The sequence below is a fragment of the Penaeus japonicus genome, unplaced genomic scaffold (assembly GCF_977035675.1).
Source record: "Penaeus japonicus unplaced genomic scaffold, GWHDUDI00000001_assembly GWHDUDI00000039, whole genome shotgun sequence".
Classification (NCBI taxonomy): Eukaryota; Metazoa; Arthropoda; class Malacostraca; order Decapoda; family Penaeidae; genus Penaeus; species Penaeus japonicus.
Window position 1 is genome coordinate 9,801,500 of NW_028234441.1, and position 1,891 is coordinate 9,803,390.

A 1,891-nucleotide genomic window follows, 5' to 3' on the forward strand; every position below is an offset into this window, starting at 1 on the left:
CTACGTCGGTGATGAGGCCCAGAGCAAGCGTGGTATCCTCACCCTCAAGTACCCCATCGAACACGGTATCATCACTAACTGGGACGACATGGAGAAGATCTGGTACCACACCTTCTACAATGAGCTCCGTGTTGCCCCTGAGGAGTCCCCTACACTTCTCACTGAGGCTCCCCTCAACCCCAAGGCCAACCGTGAGAAGATGACTCAGATCATGTTCGAGTCTTTCCAGGTCCCCGCCACATACGTTACCATCCAGGCCGTCCTGTCCCTATACGCCTCTGGTCGTACTACTGGTCAGGTTTGTGACTCTGGTGATGGTGTGACCCACATGGTTCCCGTGTATGAAGGTTTCGCTCTTCCTCATGCTATCCTTCGTCTTGATCTTGCTGGTCGTGACCTTACCAACTACCTGATGAAGATCATGACTGAGCGTGGTTATTCCTTCACCACCACCGCTGAACGTGAAATCGTCCGTGACATCAAGGAGAAGCTTTGCTACATCGCCCTCGACTTTGAAGGTGAAATGAATGTTGCTGCCGCTTCATCTTCCATTGACAAGTCCTACGAGCTTCCCGACGGTCAGGTCATCACCATCGGCAATGAGCGTTTCCGTTGCCCTGAGGCTCTGTTTCAGCCTTCCTTCCTTGGTATGGAATCTGCTGGTGTTCAGGAGACTGTCCACAGCTCCATCATGAGGTGTGACATTGACATCAGGAAGGATCTGTTTGCTAATATCGTCATGTCTGGAGGTACCACCATGTACCCAGGTATTGCTGACCGCATGCAGAAGGAGATTACATGCCTGGCTCCTTCCACTATCAAGATCAAGATCATTGCTCCTCCTGAGCGTAAATACTCCGTCTGGATCGGTGGTTCCATCCTGGCCTCCCTCTCCACCTTCCAGGCCATGTGGATCACAAAAGAAGAATATGACGAGTCTGGCCCTGGAATCGTCCACCGCAAATGCTTCTAAGTTTTACACTTGTATCCACATCACGCACACACACAAAACACACACACAAACATACACATATACATATGAATTTGTATGATATTTGTACTGATGTCTAAAATACTACATGATATGAACAAATAAAAGTTTTGAATATAAATATTTGTTTCTATTATTCCCTGGAGTTCTATTCTATATGAGAAAATATAAAAAAGTCCTGTCTGATAACTTTTTTGTATTGGTTAAAGAGTTACAGGATTGATAAATCATATAAATTGGTACATCATTTGAGATCAGAAACAATTAGAGTTGGGAATACAAATTAATCAGTTAAACTCACTCACACACACACACACACACACACACACATATATATATATATATATATGTGTGTGTGTGTGTGTGTGTTTATGAATATACACATGCATATACAGTAAACAGTATTCATACATACATATGTATGTATTTATCTGTCTATCTATCTACCTATCTATCTCTATCTATATCTATTTATCTATCTATCTATATACACATATTTATTTATATCTATACATATACATACATACACACACACACACACACACACACACACACACACACATATATATATATATATATATATATATATATATATATATATATATATATGACTACATATATCTTTATTTACATGTCTATGTATGTATATATATATTATATATATTATATATATATATATATATATATATATATATACATATATATATATATATATATATATATATATATATACATATATATATATATATATATGTATATATATATATATATATATATATATATATATATATATATATATATATATATATATACATATATATACATACACACACACACACACACACACACATATATATATATATATATATATATATATATATATATATATATATATATATA

At 36.8% G+C, this 1,891-nt stretch overlaps 1 protein-coding gene across 1 annotated transcript in view; it reads left to right on the plus strand.

Moving 5' to 3' along the window:
• Positions 1 to 1,112, plus strand: part of LOC122250414 (actin, alpha cardiac muscle 2) — a 1,339-nt gene extending 227 nt beyond the window's left edge. The window contains exon 1 of the mRNA XM_043011805.2: positions 1 to 1,112. This exon is cut by the window's left edge and continues 227 nt beyond it. Within this exon, the coding sequence (XP_042867739.1) occupies positions 1 to 973 (973 nt within the window). The 3' untranslated portion in view covers positions 974 to 1,112.
• Positions 1,113 to 1,891: the final 779 nt, after the last annotated feature.